The following is a 2,420-nucleotide window of genomic DNA, read 5'->3' as shown; positions in this document are numbered from 1 at the left end:
TGCAAGCCCGTGATGTGTCTGTGCTAAGCGGCTGGCTTGCTCCTAGCACGGAGGCGTCCGGCTATTTCTGGCGAGGGTGAGCGATCCCGGGCGAAGCGATGTCGGAGGCCGTGGATCTGTCCTTCCTGTCGGATGTGGAGAGGGATTTGATCCTGCAGGTCCTGCAGCGCGACGAGGAGCTCCGCAAGGCAGAGGAGAGGAGAATCAGGTGAGGACGTGGCTGGCGCCGGCTAGGGTGCTGGTTCCCCTGCTTTGCTCTAGAAGTGGCTGGAGGGGCGAGGGTGTGGGCGATGGGGCTGGGGCGGCAGCTCTGCCCCAGCCCCGGGGTCCTGGCGCGGCTCTGATGGCTCCCGGTGTTGGGGTCCGAGCAGGCGCCTGAAGAATGAGCTGCTGGAGATCCGGCGCAAGGGGGCCAAGCGGGGCAGCCAGCGCTACAGCGAGCGGACGTGCGCCCGCTGCCAGCAGAGCCTGGGCCGTGTCAGCCCCAAGGCCAACACCTGCCGGGGCTGCAACCACTTGGTGTGTCGGGACTGCCGTTCCTACGGCCCCAACAGCTCCTGGCGCTGCAAAGTCTGCACCAAGGAGGCGTGAGTACCCAGGGACAGGTGGCAGGGACCTTCTGTACTCTCCTCCTGTCCCCTTCCTCTTCCCAGTCACCCCAGCTTGATGTCCTATGGCTAACCTTTCCTAGCCCAGTTGGTCTTCTCCAGGACAGGGCAGCTGTCTCTGCTGTCACTTCCCGGGGTGGGCACCCATGGTTGGGTGATGGAGAACTGGGTCGTGCCCCACTCTTGGGTCTCTTTCATCTCCACCCCACTCCTTTTTCCCCCCTCACTTGATGCCGGCGTCCCCCCCACCTCTCCCGCAGCCCGTGTTTCAAGCACACCAGGTTTCCTCCCTCTCGGCCTCCCCTGTCCTACAAAACCCCTCTTGCTCCTGCATTTGCTGGGGATGCAGCTCTGCCCGTTGTCTGCCCAGTGCATTGTCTCTGCCCAGCCACCTGCCGAACGTGCCCACTGTGCCCTTGCTCTCCTTGGCTGGTGGCAGCACCGAGGGTGGCGTTGGGGTGCAGGGAGCAGCCCCCCACTGCCTCCCTGCCTTGCAGTGAGCTGAAGAAGACAACAGGCGACTGGTTCTACGACCAGAGGGTCAACCGCTTTGCCAACCGACTGGGCAGCGACATGGTGCGGCTGTCCCTGCGGCACAGGTCGGCAGGTAGGGGTGCCGCAGCAATGCCTTCTCCCATAGCCTGTCCCTCCGGGATGCTCCAGCTTTCCCTGGTGCACCTCTGCCCAGCGTGGAGTTGTCTGGGAGCAGCTCCTGCTCCAGGCAGTGGGCTTGGAGCAGTGGTCCTCGTGATGCCTCTCTTCTTCCAGCTGGCAAAAGAGAGACTGTGGGACAAACCCTCCTCCAGAAAGCCCAGCTTGGCGAGCCCAAAAGCTCCTCCGCAACCCAGCAGCCGAGCCCCCCGGCACCCCGGGATGGGTCCAGGTGAGGATCCCTGCCGTCGACCCTGCTTTGGGTGCCGGCCCTTGCCTGCTGCAGGGATGGGAGAGACGCTGCCGCCCAGCTCGGATCGTTGGTGGTACAGAAGCTCTCTCTCAGACCAGCCTCCTCGCCAAACAGGACGTACCTGTGGTTTTGTTTGTCTGCAGTTTGTTTCTGGATGCCTCAGACCCTCGGGATGGTAAAAGCGACACAGAGTCCATGGAAAACATGAGCCTGGATGGCTACAGACCTAGTCCTGGTGGCGTGGGGGGCAGGTGAGGGGCTCCCTGGGTGGTTTGTCCTTGGCAAGGCTGGCCTGGCAGAGGATGAGGACCTTCATCTCAAGTGCGCTTTTCTCAGTCTAGTGTGGGGGAGCTGGCTCCCCTGGCTGGGCTGAAACCTGTCCCTAGGCAGGCAGGTCCTCTGCTCCCCATGCTGGGGTGCTCCAGGGAGCTTGCGTGGCTCTGGGGAGCTTGTGGGGAGACGGCGCTTCCCGGCCAGCGCTTGCTCTCCCAGTGGTGCTCTTGGCCTGGGACAGACCTTTCTGTGTCCTCCGCAGGAGTAACTCCCTGGAGAGAGCCGCCCCTCTCAGAGATGGAAAACAGGTTGCTGCACCAGCAGGACCTGCTGCCTCCAGCCTGACCCTCCCTCTTCGCTCCAAAAACGTGTTCTCCTGTGTCCTCCGCAGGAGTAACTCCCTGGAGAGAGCCGCCCCTCTCAGAGATGGAAAACAGGTTGCTGCACCAGCAGGACCTGCTTCCTCCAGCCTGACCCTCCCTCTTCACTCCAAAAACGTGTTCTCCGACGGACGGGTGCGTGCTGCTGCTCCGGCGCGTGCTGCTGCTCCGGCATGCTCAGCCCTGTCCTGGGGCGCAGGGCTGGGAGCCCCATGGGGGGCCCAGCCCTGCCCTGCTCTGAAGGGACCTGTCCTC

At 63.7% G+C, this 2,420-nt stretch overlaps 1 protein-coding gene across 1 annotated transcript in view; it reads left to right on the top strand.

The window, feature by feature from the left end:
* Positions 1-2,420, top strand: part of SYTL4 (synaptotagmin like 4) — a 13,411-nt gene that overhangs the window by 4,413 nt on the left and 6,578 nt on the right. Inside the window, exons 3-8 of the mRNA XM_019472811.1 lie at positions 47-208; positions 372-587; positions 1,106-1,215; positions 1,377-1,491; positions 1,656-1,763; positions 2,177-2,300. Of these exons, the coding sequence (XP_019328356.1) occupies positions 99-208; positions 372-587; positions 1,106-1,215; positions 1,377-1,491; positions 1,656-1,763; positions 2,177-2,300 (783 nt within the window). The 5' untranslated portion in view covers positions 47-98. The remainder of the gene's footprint in view (positions 1-46; positions 209-371; positions 588-1,105; positions 1,216-1,376; positions 1,492-1,655; positions 1,764-2,176; positions 2,301-2,420) is intronic.

This window comes from Aptenodytes forsteri, unplaced genomic scaffold, assembly GCF_000699145.1.
Source record: "Aptenodytes forsteri isolate BGI_AS27 unplaced genomic scaffold, ASM69914v1 Scaffold117, whole genome shotgun sequence".
Lineage (NCBI taxonomy): Eukaryota > Metazoa > Chordata > Aves > Sphenisciformes > Spheniscidae > Aptenodytes > Aptenodytes forsteri.
This window is presented reverse-complemented; position numbering and strand designations above follow the sequence as displayed.